The sequence below is a fragment of the Nanorana parkeri genome, unplaced genomic scaffold, assembly GCF_000935625.1.
Source record: "Nanorana parkeri isolate BGI_ZX_2015 unplaced genomic scaffold, ASM93562v1 scaffold494, whole genome shotgun sequence".
NCBI lineage: Eukaryota > Metazoa > Chordata > Amphibia > Anura > Dicroglossidae > Nanorana > Nanorana parkeri.
In genome coordinates, this window is record NW_017306762.1 from 290,217 (window position 1) to 307,641 (window position 17,425).

At 43.2% G+C, this 17,425-nt stretch overlaps 1 protein-coding gene across 5 annotated transcripts in view; it reads left to right on the forward strand.

Moving 5' to 3' along the window:
* Positions 1–17,425, forward strand: part of ABR (active BCR-related) — a 306,836-nt gene that overhangs the window by 129,877 nt on the left and 159,534 nt on the right. For 3 of the 5 annotated variants that reach the window (XM_018561031.1, XM_018561030.1, XM_018561034.1), the window contains one exon: positions 10,409–10,513. In XM_018561031.1, the coding sequence (XP_018416533.1) occupies positions 10,409–10,513 (105 nt within the window). The remainder of the gene's footprint in view (positions 1–10,408; positions 10,514–17,425) is intronic. The other 2 variants (XM_018561033.1, XM_018561032.1) reach the window with 1 other exon arrangement.

Consider the following 17,425-nt stretch of genomic DNA (forward strand, 5'->3'; position numbering starts at 1 on the left):
TCGGTCACAAGCACCCTGGCGTCACCATGTACAATGCAGGGCTAGCATGCCTGCACTGTAAGTGGGGGTAGTGAAGGCCTGACAACAACCTGGAGTTTCAGAGAGGAGAGAGCTGGCTGCCAGGGGAGTAAGGAATAATATTAGTAGTTCAGCACCTCCATCCAGATCTACAATTTTAACCTCCCCAAACTGGAGCTGAACAGTGTTTTTAGTAAAGCTGCTTGAAGCTTGCTGAACGCTTTTCAAATGCTTTGCAATTGCTTACTACATTGCACTCATAGAAGCAGGAGTCCATACGAACAAGGGTTTAGAGGCTAGGGGGCATCCAATGACTACAATAGAAAGGTGATGGGTGTAAATTTTTAGATGCATTGGCTTTCTGGTCTCTAGAATTCATTCAGATCTAAGGCAGTCCATAATGTTTTCTTGGTGTGGGACTACTAGTTACAGGGTCATAAGCGTAATCATGATGATGCCAAGATGATGATTCCAAGGCTGTCATCCTGTTTTCCGCTTCTGTACCTAGTGAATTAAACATCGAAAATAGTTATGTGACCAGTCAAATGGAAACTTCAGGGGGAAGACATATGAAGTGCCCATGCCTCTAGCAGCCATATGCAAGTGGAAGAATAAGAAAAGTGGAAAGAAGAAGTGTTAACTGTGGGCTTTTTTTGTGATTCCCCTCTATAGGAAGGAAGAAAACTGACATCATCTGGAGCATAGAATAGTATATATACACATACAGAGATAGATAGTATGTTGTGCAAACAGTCACCTAACACATATTAGATATGTGCGTGAAAGCACTCACTATGGTTTCCCTCAGAAACTTTGAGCAGTAACTTGCTGTTGCCTTTAGTTTGTTGTTTTAAAGTGATGGTCAATAACCTGAAAAAGGAAAATGAAGAGGGGAAACTAGAACAAACAAGCACCCGTGTCTCTGATCTCATCTACTTAAGCCTACGGCGAACCCAGTGAACTGGGTCGTTTTAGAGCAGACATACCAGTCTCATATGAGAACATCCAAACTCCATGCAGATAGTGTCCTGACCAATATTTAAACTGGGGACCCCAGAACTGCAGGGCAGAAATGTTAAATACTAAGCCACTGTAGTACCAACCTTCATGTATTGATAGGCTTTTGTTCACTTGAAGTGGGTTTCACATTCCTGTTCATGTCTATGGAAATGCACGACCCGCTTGAAGTAGAATAAATGCAGGTCAGAAGAGGATGAGGATGCAGGAGGATGAGAGCGGGCATTTGCACAGTAGAGATCATGGAAAAGAGGAGAGACACAGTGGAGGTGAATGCATGCAGTCGGGAGCGTGCAAGTCGGACAGACACCGTGGGACCCAAGGAGTCTGCGCTGGATCAGAGACCGGCACCAGCGCTGGAGGGATTGCTGAATACAAGTGAAGAATGATCAGATCAAGAGGCATCATTCTAGGTAAGTCCTTAAAGGAGAACTATAAGGTGAGTGCTTTTCACTCACCTCATAGTTCTAGCTGACCTGTGACAATGAGACTGTCACAGGTCGGCTCAGTAGATCGGGAGGTGAGAGAACACATCCCGGCGTTCGCTCACCTCTCGATCCTGTCACGGCTCTCTGCCGTGACAGGGGAGGGGCTGGATTCCCCCCTCCCCGATCCGCCAGCGCTGACTGGCTCAACGGACGGGGGAGGGGGCGGGTACAGCTGGCTCTGCCTCTAGATAGGCAGAGCCAGCTGTCACGCAGCTGGGCGGATCCCGGCACAATTGTTGGGATCCGCTTCAGCTGCGGCGTCTCGCAATATACTGCGGCGTCTCAGTATACCACGAGCTACAGCTACTGAGCCTAGGGTGACGGGAGGACGATAGTTTGTGTCCTCCCGTTACCCTAATGAGAACTATGGGGAAAAGCCTTAACCCCATAGTTTTCCTTTAAGGCAGCATGGAGTAGGGGGCGGGGGGTGGAGAATTGTGATTTTAATGTTACTTTAAGTTCATTACAAGTAACGTTTATGGTGGTAAAAATTACTGATTTAGAATGTTTTGTTTGTTACCGGAAACTTGAAAATATAAAACACTTACAAGAAGCAAAATAATTTTATTTAGAAAATGAATCCCATTGCATATAGTCGCAGTCTGGGAAAACAGCATTGAAAGTCAGAGCTCAGTGGGTTTGCTTGCCAACTCGAAAATCAGATTTTGGAAAGTGATAGATTTTGATTCAATTATGAGAGGGACATTGCTCTTTGTTTCTGCAGAGTTTGTAAAAGTCCTTAACATGGAAAAAGTTCACAGTCCATGGCGAGGTTTGCCAGCATTCTTTGAATATCTGGAATAAAAATCTTCAGATATCTGATTTGTTCCATAGTACCTAAGTGTGCAACTTGTAGGCCATGAACCTAGACAGTGTCCTATGATAGAATTCTGGGGTCCTCTTATTGTGTGTCATAGAATTGTTAGGATTCTGTTGAAATGCACATTTTCCTTCCATAGAATAATGACAGATTGTTGGCTTATGAAGGAACAGATCACGGACAACACACAAATGTATGAGCAGCAGGTGATCTAAGGACTCAAAGTTTTATGATTCAAATATTTAGTTCAATTCACTTGGAGAATAACAATCATTCTTTGAAAACATTTGATATTTTTGGCAGTGAGATGACCATTGAGAACTGTAATACGGTGACCTCATTGATCAAAAGCTGATCATAGATGAATAGACTTTCTCATGTAGTCTGCAGGCTGAGATTCCTCCACTCATGCTAAACAGTGTGGTTTACTGTTGGCTGTAGTCACAAGGCGGTCTAAATTTTTCGGCCTGAATCCTTCAACAAAAGTTGTAATTTTATAGGGCCACACACTATTTGGAATTTCGGCCAGTTCCTGTAAATCGGACAAAACAGTTTATGACCAGCCAATGTCTTAACAGTACTTCCTTTTTTTTTTTTTTTTTTTTTACATACATTGATTTAAATAAACCGTAAAATAGGATTGGGAGACCTGGCAAAGTGCATAGTGGGCCTTATTTATGTGTGTCTCTCATAGCAGCCAATCAGATTCAGACTTTTACCTGCCAACGGTTATTTTTTGTTGCTGGTTGGAATCTGATTCTGGAGCTTCAGTGGTTCTTATCTAAATAAAGAAATAATGCCCATTAGGCTCAATTCACTAAGCTGTACATTCATTATTTGCCATAGCAACTATTAATTCAAATAAGGCCCTTAGTTGCATTATATAATTATAGGTCCTCTTACACAAGAGGGCCATACAGTGCATGTCCTAGAGTATTTCTATGGCTGGGAGTGACAGGTTCACTGTACAGCAGCGTATAGCCAGCTTGTATAAATGAATGACGGGCTGGCTGAAGCAGGAAGCTGCAGCCGTGGCTGTATAAGTACATCTGTAAATGACAGCACAAGCTTCTGAATAGGGCCATAGGTGTATTCCTGACCACCTGTGGACTACCACCCAGCAAATAAAATCAGTGGTGTATACAGCTCTGCTTGCTGTTATCATATCATTGTAAGTTGAAAAAAACAGGCATTTGGCAGCCAATTACAGGAAATTAAACTATTTCCTGCTCTTCATAGGCACTGGGGACGTAGTCAGGGCCTCACAGCTGAACCCTAGGAGGGCTATGTCACCAGTGCCTTGTCGGGAGGTCTAATATGTAAACTGAGAGATCTGTGTAGAAAAAAATAATGAATGGGATTTATCTGAAGATATCGGGCTCAGAGAAAAGCCCATTCATTCATTTCTTTCTACACAGATCTGGTACAGACCTCATCAATGGTCCAACGCAAGGAATATGAAAGAGGAGGTCAGGCACAGTTGATTATTTTTCAAAAATGGCCTGAATGGGAACTGGTCACTGGGAGAACACATCCAGTGGCAAACTATGAAATATAAGGGGGGAATTAATCAAAACTGGAGCAGCTATACATGGCAACCAATCAGCTTCTCTGTCTCATTTTCAAACCTTAAAGGAGAACTATGAGATGAGTGATTTCCACTCACCTCATAGTTCTAGCCGACCTGTCACAATGAGACTGTCACAGGTCGGCTCAGTAGATCGGGAGGTGAGCGAACACATACCAGGTTCGCTCACCTCTCGATCCTGTCACGGCTCTCTGCCGTGACAGGGGGAGGGGCTGGATTCCCCTCTCCGATCTGCCAGCGCTGACTGGCGGAACGGACGGGGAGGGGGCGGGTACAGCTGGCTCTGCCTCTAGATAGGCAGAGCCAGCTGTCACTCATGCAGCTGGGCGGATCCCGTCATCTACGTCGGGATCCGCTCCGGCTGCAGCGTCTCAGTATACCGCAAGCTGTAGCTCGCTGTATACTGAGCTTAGGGTAACGGGAGGACGCTAGTTTGTGTCCTCTCGTTACCCTAAGGAGAACTATGGGGAAAAACACTGACCCCATAGTTCTCCTTTAAAGGAGATCTATGAGGTGAGTGATTTTCACTCAGCCTCATAATCTGAGCCAGACAAGACATACAGAAGCGCACTACCAAGTGGTGACTAGGCATGGGGGAAAAAAAACGTCGGACACCCCGGTCCGCATTTTTAAGGAGCCGCACACCAAGTACCGCAACCCACATTTGTTTACCCTCACCTCAGGGGTAGCGCTGCACTAGGGGACACTTCTCCCAATTTTTCATAATCTGAGCCAACCTGTGACAATTAAACTGTCACAGGTCGGCTCAGTACATCGGGAAGTGAGCGAACACATACCGTCGCTCGCTCTCTTCTCGATCTATCCCTGCAGAGATCCGCGACTGTCATTCACGATTCCTCCCACTCCCCGATCCTCCAGCGCTGACTGGCGGAACGGACGCGGGAGGGGGGGCACAGCTGGCTCTGCCTCTGGATAGGCAGAGCCAGCTGTCAATCCCGCAGCTGGGTGGATCTCGACATTAATGTCGCGCTGCAGCGTCTCAGTATACGGCGAGCTGTAGCTCGCCGCATACTGAGCTTAGGGTGAAGGGAGGACGCTAGTTTTTGTCCTCCCGTTACCCTAAGGAGAACTATAGGGGAAAGCCCTGACCCCATAGTTCTTTAACTGAACAAACTGAAGAGAGAAGCTGATTGGTTGCCATGCACAGGTGCTTCAGATTTGGTCTGCTTCAGTTTTGATAAATTTCCCTCATAGTATATGTGTACTTGTTTCACCAACTCATTTTATGTGGCATTTGTGGTTTTTGAAGGGTGGGGCGAGTGGGGGAGTCAGCTTTAAAGATCGGCTTTTCTTTAGCGTGGGGTTTTCTGGATTTGTATCTTCCAGCATCAAATGTACATTTGCAGGAACAATATACTGTCATCAGAAAAGACTGCAGCTTCCGGCTTGGCAATAAATATTGTACTGCTGGGCTGGCCTGCCTGATAATTGGCATGTTGAAGTTTTGTTTGGCAACCATGTTGTAATTGCTGTTGACAGTAAATGTTCTTGTTTGGTACCAGGTTAGCGCTGATTAGCTGTGTAGATTGGTATAGGCCTGGTCAGGGTGTTTGTTTCTACTGACCATGGTTGTCTGATTCCTCATTTGCATGCGTCATGTTTACTTGCAGTTTATCATGTTTGTACACCTGCAGTACTCACTACACTGGGGGAGCCAATCAGCTTCTCTGTCTCATTTTCAAATCTTACCTGAGCAAACTGCTCCAGATTCTGTCTGCTCTGGATTTAATAAATCCCCTCCCTGGACGTTTAGAGTATCTCTAAACCCAAGAACATGACTGCAATATATTGCAGCTCTTCTGCTTCTTAGATATGGTAGCTGCATTAGTTTTCTTTTTCCCAAGACTTTTCCTTTTATTTTCCCCTGGTGATCCTGTCCATAACACACTTGGTGTCCTTGGGTGACAACTCTCAGTCACTGTATTGTATCTATGGAGGAGCAGCAATTTCACCCTTAGGCTCCATTCACACCTAGGTGTTTTGTCACGCCTATTTGTCAGCATTGAAACACTCAAGACAAGAAATCCCATTTATAGCTATAGCCCCTGTTCACACCTGAGCGTCGCATGTAGAAAAACGTCTGTCACTGGAAAATAGCAAATCAGCGCGATTTACAGATACAGGAAAAAAAAAAAGCAAGCACAGCGATACATTTCAACTAGGCATGGAGGCCGTGCTGTGTAGTGTGAATGAGCCCTCTGTGTACTGCATTTAATAAGAAGTGTAGATCATAGGAAATATGAACATTTTGCAGAATATTTTTGCTTTGTTTATCATACTAATACTGTACAGCACAGGTACTGTGTTCAGTGGAATCCAGCCATATAATTGCCCGGTCACAGCCACATTATTGGTAAAGCTGGCCATACGCGGATCATTTTTCCCTGATTTAGCTCTCTGGGCTGAATGAGAAAACCCCGGATTCCCCCAGCCACACTAAACCACTTGTATGGTGAATCTCTCCTGCTGGGCTATTGTATGCTGACATTGGTGTGTGTCGCTATCAGAATACTCCAAGCTGATTGGCTGCAATCACTGTTCAGCTGAGAATTTTTGGACCAATAATCAAAAATTAACTTTTAGCGAATGGAGGTGTACTAACGGGCCTACATTTGGTCAGTTCAGTAGGACTCATTTGAGCAGTATATGGCCAGCTTAAGGCCTGGTTCACACCTGGGCGTTTTACAGGCGTTCCTACGCGCTGTAAAACGCTCAACATGTGAAAACCAATAATTGCCTATGGGCATGGTTCCCACCTGGGCGTTTTACAGCGCGTAGGAACGCGCTGTAAAACGCCCTACGCCCAAAGAAGTACAGGAGCTTCTTTGGGTACAGCCGGATAGCCCTCGGAAACGCGCATTTGCCGTGTGTTTCTTTTACCGCAAATCGCGGTAAGAACGCGCGGCAAACACGCATATTCCGTACGCCCAGGTGTGAACCCAGGCTAAGTGTTGTATTTACCGCTCTCCCAGGTAGAAGAAATTCTGCTTTATCTGATGGGTTCCTGTGTTCTGCATTCTTGGAGCTGTTTCTGCTCGGGGTAGATTACACCTAATCATAGGTTGGTTCTGTAATGATTATTGTCATGTTACCGTATCTAACCTTTTTCCTTCAATAGGACAGCAATCAAAGCTGATTCATAAACCTGAATGCGTCACACGTGCACCTCATGTATTGTTGGCTGTGCAAGTCTATTACATTCTCTCATTCATATGAGTCCGTGTGTGGTTCCTTTCTCCACAATGCCTTTCTGTACACAGCTGCGGAGTGTGAAATTACATCTCAGAAACCTCTTCTGTTTAGGGCTCGTTCACTCCAGATGCAGTGCGTTCTGGTTCCGATTATGGCCAGAACGCACTGCCTCGCATTGCGGCCGGCTCACTTTTTTGCGGGGCAGGAGGGGGGCGTGACGGCCCATTGAAGGGAAGGGCACCGTAGCCACGCCCTCTGGCCGCAATGCGATCGGCTGCACGCAATCACAAGGCACATTATGCGATCAAAATGCTGCCACGCCCCCTCCTGCCCCACAAAAAAGTGAGCCGACCGCAATGTGATCGAGTGCGTTCTGGCCATAATCAGGCCGGAACGCACAGCATCTGGTGTGAACGGACCATTACTGTTTTCTAATCTCTGCAACATCTGAAAGGAAGGAAAGTTGCAGAAATGTGTGCATTAGTTATTTTGGGCAGCTTGGGACAACTGACTAGCCTTGGTGTGCTGGTGATATACTTTACTATTTGAACTGACTAGCCTTTTCACAGACATTTGCAGAAATGTGTTTTTCTCATGTCAGAGCTTCCAGGAAGCAGAACACTGAGCAGCGCAATAATGACCAATAAATCTCACTTTAAAATCTCTAGCAGCCGGGCAGCAGTGCCTTAGATCTCACACTGGAGATATAAAGCTGTATGCACAGGAGTGCCTAGGCACCCTCACATGCCAGAAGGTGCTCTTCTATTTTTCAGGAGGAAATCCAGACAAAATGTACATTTCTCAGAATGCTGCTTAGGTGCAATAAACCTTTCTAGATGTTCACTATAAGATGGCAGATCTTCACCTTTTGAGTTTAGGTCCGCTTTAATTCCAACCTTCAGTGTGAAGATTCTGCTCCAGTGCTCGCCATTAGAAGAGACATGGCAAGTACTGTAGGATTATATACACATTTACTGTAAATCTGGGCATTCAAAAGACTACCACAGGGAGGAAATAGCTGAATTGGTTTTACAGAAATAAAATATTGCACCTGACTGATCAGTGTACTGTACCTTTAAATGCAGCAATGTAAAGTGCAACTGAAACCAGCATTTTGTGGAAGTGTGGGGAGGGATGAGAACACCTGTCCAGTTTTTATTGTTGTCTGAGCCCCCATTAGGGAGATTCACCCTCTCAAAAGTAAAAGGAAATCCCACATTTTGGGTTGTCATCAGAACAGGAATTGATGGGAAATCATCCAATGGGGATACTAGTTATGGTGACCGTGCTGACCACCAGGGATTATTCTCACTTTGAAGGGATTCCCTCTCACTTCCTGTTGTGGCTCAGACAGGAAGTGAAGGAAAATCCCTCCAGTGGAATACCGATGGCAAAAAAAAAAAAGCTGATACAGGTTTTAACTTCCCTTACTCTATCCAAAACTTTAAAAAAAATGTTTGTCTTCAGTTCTGCTTTAGGGCACTTCTAGACAAGTCATATCGTTGAGTTGACTTCTGATGCTAACCAGAAAGTATTCTCAGTGTTGGAAAGTCCACTCAAGTTAGCTAAAATATCTTAAAACTAACTTGAGCAGCATTTTTATACTGCTTTTGGGTGAGGTGTGCAGTGTCATGACAGTCTTACAGTGCCTTCTGTTGTCTGTGATCTTCTATTGATTGATTTTTTAATGATCTCGGGGTGTATGTGATTAAACATCCCACATGCGTTTGGTATATTTGAGAAGACCTTGCATTCACAGTCCTTGGATTAGGCATTTCTGGGAATCCGGACTGCCGGTAAACGGAGGACTTTGCACAGCAGGGTGGCATACTCGGGTATTGCAAGGATGAAAAACAAAGACTAGGGCTGGCAGACGTGCCCCTTCTGTGTGCCGATTATCTGGCCTATTTGAAGTACATGTATATAGCAAAATATCAGGAGTATATCCACTACAACACCTCTTCAGCAGTTCATTATAATCCGAATTACCAAATGTTAGCCCTCAGGTACATCCTCTACAGCTCAGAAGTTTTCATGTCCTTGTAAAATTACAGCACAAGGGAGTGTATAGATTTTCTGCCATTATACCATATGCCTAAAACGACATCTCCCAGCATGCCGTGCAGACACACATCATAGTATTATGACCCAGTAACTAGCCATGGCAGCACTGTCAGTCAGACACAGAGCAGTGATTACTCAGACCCTATGCCTATTACATTTATTTAGCTTTTTCTGATCATGGAGTTCAGCTTCAAATCTGTTAGGAGGAATGGGTATTTGTGGATATCTGAAACTCCACTACTAAATGGAATCTATGTTTAAAAACTGAAAATAAATGTGCATTTCTATACTAAATTTCTATAAGTTCTATCCCACTCCTAATAACCATATTGCTCTAGAAGTCTGTAAACGTACTTATTGAAGATGCCCCTTCAGCAAAGTTTTTTTCTTGACATTTTTACCCAAACAGTTATCATGTTTTCAAACAGCTCCAACTCTCTCAGCTCAGCTTTCCTGCACTTCCTGTCCAGTTCAAGATTGTAAGGGACAGAGCAGTCTTCAGCAGCCCTCCATCTACTAGCTTGGAGGAGTGAGCATGGTAGTGGATTGCCCCATTTTTGTCTGTGTTTGTGGAGTCACACACACCTTAATAATACACAAGGGTGGCTCCATAGGACCCTGCAAGGGCCATGATCCACTTTAAAATAGGATATTAGGGCTCAGGGGACCAGCTGATTGAGCAGGAAACTAAAACTTTTAAACATCAAGAAGCAGCATCCATTGAGCTCCAGGATTGCTCCTGTTATGGACACCATTCTCATGTTTGGTTTACTAAGTTGTATTGAAGTTATAGTCCACAAATGATGCACAAACAAATATACATTTTTATTATTTGTTAAGGTACTGGAATGCATTTTTTAAGAGTCAACTCCGAGTTAAGTATCACTTTAAGCCGTGGCTTACCCAGTGAATGGGTGAGCAAGTTGTGAGGGTGATGGGCAATAATATTTCTCTGTATATAGTCAAAACAAAAGTAGGTATACAACGTATGAGGCAGCTCCAGTGCACTCATGAAGTATTTCTTTGTGTACATGTATATAGATGTTGTATCTCATTACGTTTATTGTGCTCTGATTTTTATCTAGTCATGGTTGTATCATTGTACATTTTTTATTTGTGTAATGTCTGTATGTAAGTTTACTAAATACAATATTATTTTCTGCCTGTAACAAGTTTGTTGTCTTTTGTGTTCTATTACAGGGAGAAATCGAGTCGGATAAAGGGTTGTTAATGAGAAAACTTGTCCTGTCCGGAGTGCTGGCAAGTGAGGAGATCTATATAAACCAACTGGAAGCTTTGCTTTTGGTGAGTATGTGACTTTTGGTTTTGACCATTATTCTTCTGGATAACATGATGGCGTTGCTTTAAAAGTTGATATGGACAGGGCCGGATCTCCATTTCTGCAGCCTGTAGGTACACAACTGTTGTTGTCCCTATGCCCTGATTACAGCAGAACATTTTCTTGTTTTACTTGTCTTTTACTCAGCTCACAATATAAATACAAGTAAATAAGCTTATATGAGATGAATAATAATGTTCAATGAATGTATGGGGTAAAGCCATCTCTTCACTGCTTATAGACCCAAGTCTACAGTCCCTACTGGTAAATCAGGCTTGGGTATTGAATACGCTAATACAAAGGTTGAACGTGAGTAATACACTAAACAGTTTTGTGACACAGGATGCCAACCAGCCTGTATGTGAGCTGATAGAGACCTCTGTGTTCCATCAAAATCCATTGGGTTAAGGAATGGGCTAAATGAAAATCCTGGCCATACCTCATCCATCAGTGTATTCTTTTAATTTTAGAAATGCATATGTTAAATCAGAAGGCTCCAGTTAGAAAGATTCAATCCTGCAGATTCAATCAGGCTATGAGGGCTGAGGAGGTGCAGGACCCACACATGGAGGGGATTTTTTTAAAACTGGAGCAGACAAAACCTGGAACAGATGTGCATGGCAACCAATCAGCTTCTCTCTTCAGTTTGTCCAGTTAGGATTTGAAAATGAAAGAGAGAAGCTGATTGGTTGCCATGCACAGCTGCTCCAGTTTTGGTACATTCCCCCAATGGTGTTATTTGGTAGGAAAATGCAGTTGACTCGCTGACATTTGATGATACACAGGACATTTCAGCACTCAGTGAAGTGTTAGCCATTAAGGACACTTGCATTGTTTTAGATCAATTGTCCGTATAGAAGACATGTTTGAACTCTTTCCCCCGTTAGCGCTAGACCTAGCAATCCACAAACAAAACGTTCAGATTTGATCTGTCATATCAACACAATTTACCAATAGCTATACCTGGCTATAAAACGTTCAGTCCATCAGCAATCAACAACATTCTAATGTGGAAGCGCTGACTTCCAACTTGTCATGAAGTCTGCATTATTCCTGGCTGATCTTATTATCTCCGTGCTGAAGGAAGACATTAACCATATCTGTGCTGCTTTAGTCCGGTGTGTCCAACCAGGTGCATCAGCAGATCCTGGCACTGAGTTGACAAGCAGATGTCTCCCCATGCAGCCAAGGAAAGACTCATGCCCAATGTGGTATCAGGAAAATCACTGTGGTGTTGGAATACATCTTCCAGTAAGCATTTTTGAAAGAAAAATTGCCTGGCTATGGAACAAGTACACAGGAAGGCAGCCAGAGAGTCAGCAGGAGAGCCAGGAAACTAGCATTTTCAGGTGTAGAGGTCAGTAATGACAACCTCTACTGTTTCCATATGACAGATTCGCTTTTCAGTCTGTCTCTTGTAGTGTGTGCTTCTTTAAAAATGTAAGATACACCAGCACCTTTTCATTAAATCCATAAATTGTGTCATGTACTAAACATTTCACTTGAAGAACATAAACCAATGACACCAGCACCTTTCATGCCATGATCTTAAGAAAGGAAACTGTGTGTGACAAATACGTTTCTGTGTGGTCTGGCACAGAAGCATTTAAGCCAGGGGTCTCAAACTCGTTTCACTCGGGGGCCACTCCACATTTTTTTTTCTCCCATGTGGGCCGCTCGCCAAATTACATATTTAAAATGAAATAAAATGTAACTATATCCGGTTTGGTACTATGGACCCCAATACACACACAATACGGCCCCATTCATATCTGTAAGTTTAGATACTATCAGGGATTCCTGTGTCAGGAACTTGCGTTTTCCTGCAGCAGGAATGGCTAATCTGGCCGCTCTTACCCCTCTGAAGTTAATGATCAGGTGACATAGCAAGATAAAAAAAATGGTAGGTATGGCGAGCGCACAACAGGTGTAAATTTATGGAAAGCTTTATAAAAAAGGATTTTAAAAGGATTTAAAAAACAGGTTTGGGTGAGCGAGCTACTTAGTCAGGGAGAGGAACCCTGTGGGCAATAATAGAAAAACAAAGAAAGAAGCGCTACAACCCTAGGATTCTTATTGTTAAACAGTTTGGAAACTTTGTATAAATCTCGATGCAGACTCACTTTTGCACGGACGAGGTGGTGTCTTGCCGTTGAAGAGTGAGGGCTGTATGTCGGCTTGGATCGCAGGGCGGCATCTATGGCTGGTCTGTCTGGATGTGAGCTACACGGCTTCTAATGGGTCCATGGGTTTTGAGGGGTGATTGATGTGACTAGTGGGTCCGTTCGAGCGGGATATATATTTAAGGCACTCTCCGTCAGGTGCAGTGAGAGCGCAGCTGGCCAGGCTGCCACTCGTCAGCTGAACGGGAGCAGAAGTGCCGCTATATAGCGATCTAGCAGAGGGTTGGCGGTCGTTGTGGAAGAGGTTCAGGAGCGGGCACCAGGCTGAGGGACCCTGCTGTCCGTGGTTTGGCTATGTGCCTCTTTGTCCCAATTTAACAGCATTTTTATTGGCCATACAGATCACTTTTATGCCATTCCTAAGGCCACTTGTAGCATATGTGGCAGAGAAATTGTTTACACTTGCAAAATAGTTTCCTCCTGGGATACTGTGTACCTCCAGCTAAGAGCTCCAGCTTAAACCATGAAGATTGGTTTGAGTGGAGCTTGCTGGGAAGATAGATCAGCGTTTCTGTGCACCTCTTCCCATGTGCTCTCATTTATAATTCCTGTGTGTCGTATGTGGTACCTTTCGGGGTTCTTTTCTTTCTTTACTCTGGTGATTTTGTTCTGCTCTCTACACTTCCTCATCACACAGCACACACATGATGACATCTTGCAAGAAAGGGAATTGGAAATTCAACACCTGGCTTTCTTTTTTAAAGAGCCAACACCATGCAGGAAGTGAAACCAATCCGTGAACATATATAATTATCCCTAAAACTACTGTCACATGCTGAATGTCAATTTTATATTGAAACTGCCATCTAGCCAAGCAGCTAAATACGGATGAAATGAATGAACCTTTTTTTTTTACTTCTAGTTCTGTGGAGCCTGTTTTGGAATCTAGAAACCCTTGTCAGATACTCTGTTATTAAGCTTGTTCTTGATAACACTGTACAAAGCAGTAGAGCCCTGATTGCCTTAAAGTTCTCCCCTTACCTCTAGAAACACAACCCTGCTGATGCTGGCAACTGCCAAAAACAGACAGATGGACCACCCTGCAGTAGGACACCCCAGGAAGAATACTGCCACCATTGCTTACCACTCTTCAAATATTCTGTCTGAGTGTCCTACTGATCCTCTATCCCTGACAGCTTCCAAAGCATTGATCCAGAAGAAGTATGAGATCAGGCGATTGCATTTCACTGCATACACGTTCTGGCTCTTTGATTTAGAAAGTAATGAGGCCAGGGACAGCTTGGGAGTTAGCTGTGGCAGCCCATGTATTCCTCTGATGACAGTTGCCTTCTGAAGTGGGCCTGTGGTTTACAAATAACTTTCATTTATTATAATAGTGCACCTACATATTTTTTCTAAAAAGTTCAACACAGTACCACTGTCACTGACAGGAAGGCAGGACCAAGAGTGCAGGGGGCAGGGTAATAGTAGGAGGACCAGATGGAGAGCAGAGAACATCGGGGGGTGTGATGTCATCACTTTTGATGACATGACTGTGGAGTATTGGGGGACTAGCCTAAGGCTACATTGGGAGTTGGGAGATCATAAATACCCAACTCGTGCCTTTGACTGGGATCCTTGCCCAAAGCTGTAAAGACTGGGGACAGGGGGGCTGGTTCTTACCCTTGTATGTATTTCAGGGTATTGTTACTGTTTTTGACTTCATTGTACCTTGAAGAGATTTTAAACCTCTGCTGTAAAAGTAAATCCGTGGAGTGAACAGTTACCCCTTTTGGGTAACACTACAGCATGCTTTACTTTGTTTCTGCACTCACTCCGTACCTTTTATATTGTGCCATGAACCGCTCCAGCCAGATCAAGAAGCCTAAGCTTTTTTTGTCCTGATTTGCGCCTTCCGTCTAGGACATGGTCCGGTGGAGGAGTGGCCACACAACGCCCTCCTTGCGGTTAGGGCAATATAAGAAACTATAAAAGCATGTTATTTTTTTCTATAGAAAGGGATGTAATTGGTTTAGGTTTGGTGGCCATTTTTAAAAGCAGTACTTAGCAGAGTTGTTCCTTAAAATTGGTTTTAAAATTTCTGCTTTTCATCATCTATATGGCTGCGAGTTGTTGCCATGGCGATGTGCCAGAGTGGGCGGTTCTCAGCCACGGCACTCATTGTGAAGACAGCTGTGTAACCGACTGCTACATATATTGCTGCTATTAAGGAAAGTCAATACTCCAACCATGTTCCAAGAAATATGGCAATGTATGTTGTGCAGCCTTTGAATAAAAGCAGCACTTGCATGCTAATCATATGCCTTTTACAACAGTTTTCTATGTCAGCTTTGCTGGTAATTTTGGGTCTGTGCAATGTACAATGGATGCACTGAATTAATGCCAGAAGAAGGTATATTTATAGTAGCTGGCAGGATGCATTTACTTAGAAACATTGATAAGGCTGCTCGAGAAAGTTTGAAAGCTAAACTGTGGAATAAGAAATGTACACTTTTGTCGTGGAAAATCTGGGTTTAGTTTACATAAACTTACTTTATAGCTCTTTGAAAAAGTAATATTGGAACTTGTAGGGGATACCAATTACATAAAACCATCATACATCTACTTTTTTGGTGCTACAGCCAATACAGTCATATTCCACATTTTCGGTCTATAAAAATACAAATGTTATTTCTATACACAATGTGTAACAAAGTACACACTATTAGAAGACCTAAATATGTCGGGTTACAATACTTAGGAATTTATCCAAGATATAGAATAAGAAACAAAAGTACACCGACAAACGGTCCCTTTCATTTTTTTACAAAGTATTCTCAAATATAGATATAGAGCTTAATTTAACATTTTATTAGGAGTATATCATTATACAAGCATCAAGGTAGCTGGAAGGAATCAACTGTATGCTTATTTTCGAAATGTTTCGCAGCTTTGAATCAATGCTTCTTCAGGACTAGCAGTGAATGTATGACATCAAATGTCTTAGAACACTCAAAGAGTAGAATATATTGGTCGGGCCTGTGATCAACCAAATCCGCTCATTGACCATCCCTCCACTCCATATCCAGACCAGGGAGCAAAAGGGGACTACACTTAGGGGACCTTCCCAGGCAGCCCAGAGAGAAAGGCATCTAGATCTTACATTCCCCACTAGTAAGATTCTTCCAAACAGAAACATTTGTTGTAAGGTTATTCCAATTGGAAGAGTGTGGTGTGTGGTGTGGTGGAGTGAAGCAAGATAAGTCATCTAACTACTCTGTTTGCTTATATGGATGCAGCCAGATCTGCTTTTTTTTTTTTTTTAAAGCCCCAGCTCCTTTGGGCTTTGTACTTCATTGCTCTCTCATCAGAATATGAACATTTAGAAGGTATCATGTGTTCACTTTAACAACCTGTGCTCCATTGGGGTCTTTTAATGAATGTTAAGGCCAAACACAAGAAAAGGCAATTTGCCTTGTCATGGATGGTGACAGTTCACACCACTGTGTTCAAGTGGTGTGAGCTTAAAAAAAAAGAACTACAGGATGCAGTACTTTTTTTTAAGCGCACTACAGTGAGACATCGTACAACACCACCGTGAGCCCATAGAGCTTGATGAATTGTCATTGGCACTGTACGGGCACAGGCACATCAGCAGCCGTGCAGTTGAGCGCAGCTGCTGGTGTGAACAACCCCTGAAGCTGTTGTTGAACACACGATACTAGAGGGAGCAATGAACCATTGATATAAAGTTGATACTTACAGGGTTTTGGTGGGACCTGGACCACTTGAGAAGACACTAAAAAGTTTATGCAGGCCCCAGAGGGCTACTGTAGGTTTAGACAGTTTAGTTCCAAGAAATGGTTACCTCAATCCCTCAGTATTTTATTTGTCTGCTTTTGGATTGTGAGAGAAAACTGGAGCAGTCGCAGGGAACCTCAGAAGAGCACAGAAAAAGAATATGAAAACCTCATGCAAATAATGGCCTTAAGGGAATATAACCCAAATCCCTAGTGATGCAAGACACCAAAATAATGCATAAAAACCACAGAAGTACATTACTGTATGAACTGCTAATAAAATATTTAGTATGACGGCATGTTATTCTATATGTCGGCTTAAAAACTGATGCATCAAATGAATTCTAAAAACTTAATTTTTCATGCAGGGACAGCCAACCCCTCGCACATTTGAAGGTTGACATCATTATACGTTGAGATAGGCTGACTGAGTTGGTTTTAAATTCTAGTGATCTTTGCCTCTAAAAAGATCAAAATATTGTTATTCTCATAGATTGTCTGTTAAAGGTTATTAGAAGTCAGCATGCATAGTACAATATTTAAGAGTCCATTGTTTTAAGTTTGAAGTCTACCCTCCCATGTCTGAACAGATGCCGTGTGATGTCACGTCTATTTTTGAACAGTGTTGTAATGAACTACCCACACTTCACAAACTGTTTCTATACTGTCAGAATGTGTAGGATCATTGCTACTTCTCACAGGTTCAAGTGGGTTCTCCGGCCTGTCAAATTACTTCTAGTAGGGCAGTAAGATCTTTTAGGCAGTAGTTCACTTTATACAGAGCACGATGAGCAAACAAATACACAGTGTTTGATGACCACAGCAGATCGGATTTATATCATCTACTGAACCTAGTCCCCCAGCTATTTTTTTTAATGTAAACATGTTTAGAAATTGTAATGTAAAAAAATGAAATGAAGAAAAAATGGAGGGGGGGGGGGGGGGGGCCAAACAA